Source organism: Entamoeba histolytica, genomic scaffold (assembly GCF_000208925.1).
Source record: "Entamoeba histolytica HM-1:IMSS scf_1104750517415 genomic scaffold, whole genome shotgun sequence".
In the NCBI taxonomy this organism is placed as follows: domain Eukaryota; phylum Evosea; order Mastigamoebida; family Endamoebidae; genus Entamoeba; species Entamoeba histolytica.
Window position 1 is genome coordinate 1 of NW_001916110.1, and position 1222 is coordinate 1222.

Here is a 1222-nt window from a genome sequence, read left to right on the forward strand (position 1 = left end):
AGCTTCTTTAATAAAAACCCTAATAATTCTATTTTTCTATGAGCAACAGACAAAAAAACTGGAAGTTGTTTTATGTAAACCCTAAAATAATGAATATAAAGACCAAACTTCAATTTTACTTTAGAGAACATGCCAAAGGAAACTGGGTTTTACGACGTTTTAGGCGTCTCAACCGACGCGACGCTTGAACAAATTAAGAAGGCGTATAAGAAGATGGCCATCAAGTACCATCCAGATAAAAATCCAGGCGATACAGTTGCCGAGGAAAATTTCAAAGAAGTTGCGGAGGCTTATGCGGTTCTCAGCGACTCTGACAAACGTGAGGTGTATGATAAGTACGGCAAGAAAGGGTTAGAGGAAGGTGGAATGGGTGGTTTCGACATGAACGACATCTTTGCCCAATTTTTCCCTGGTATGGCAGGTATGGGTGGTTTTGAACAACGTTCAAGAGGTCCGCGCAAAGGCCAGACTGTCCAGAGCCCGCTCAAATGCTCTCTAGAGGATTTGTACAATGGAAAGACCTTCAAGAGAAAAATCAAACACGACGTTTTGTGTTCAAAGTGTAAGGGAAAGGGCACCAAGAGTGGAAAGGATGTGAAGAAGTGCCAGAGATGTGATGGCAGAGGAAGTATTTATGTAATGATCAGACAAGGGATGTTTGCTATGCAAAGTGAGAAGGAATGCCCAGATTGTAGAGGACGTGGTGAACACGTTGACGAAAAGGATCGATGCCCGGTTTGCCGTGGAGCGAAAGTTGTCAACGAAGAGAAGATATTAGAAGTAATTGTACAACCTGGGATTAGAGAGCGAGAAGCAATATCGTTCTCAGGTGAGTCTGATCAAGCTCCAGGTATCATTCCTGGTGACATCGTTTTTGTTGTTTTGACGAATCCGCATAACGTTTATACACGAAAAGGGAACAACTTGTTGGTTGAAAAGTCTGTTGGACTTAATGAGGCGTTGACTGGTTTCTCCTTTACTTTGAAACAGTTGGACGGTAGAGAGTTATTCATTGAGTCCAAGGACATTATTGATCCCGAGTCATTCATGAGAGTCCCAGGGGAAGGTTTCCCAATCAAGCACCAATCTTCTCATGGCGATTTGTATATCTACTTTACAGTCAAGATGCCCAGACTGCAAGAAATTTCAATGCACATCGACAAGTTGAAAGAGTTGTTACCAAAGACCCAAGTGGTACCCGAGAAAAAAGAGAGTTCCACCG

At 42.6% G+C, this 1222-nt stretch overlaps 1 protein-coding gene across 1 annotated transcript; it reads left to right on the top strand.

Moving 5' to 3' along the window:
• Positions 1–129: 129 nt before the first annotated feature.
• Positions 130–1191, top strand: EHI_073780 (DNAJ homolog subfamily A member 2, putative; the record flags this gene model as incomplete). Its single annotated transcript, XM_001914566.1, has 1 exon — positions 130–1191. A coding segment is annotated over one exon (1062 nt), but the record flags the coding sequence as incomplete, so codon positions are not given.
• Positions 1192–1222: the final 31 nt, after the last annotated feature.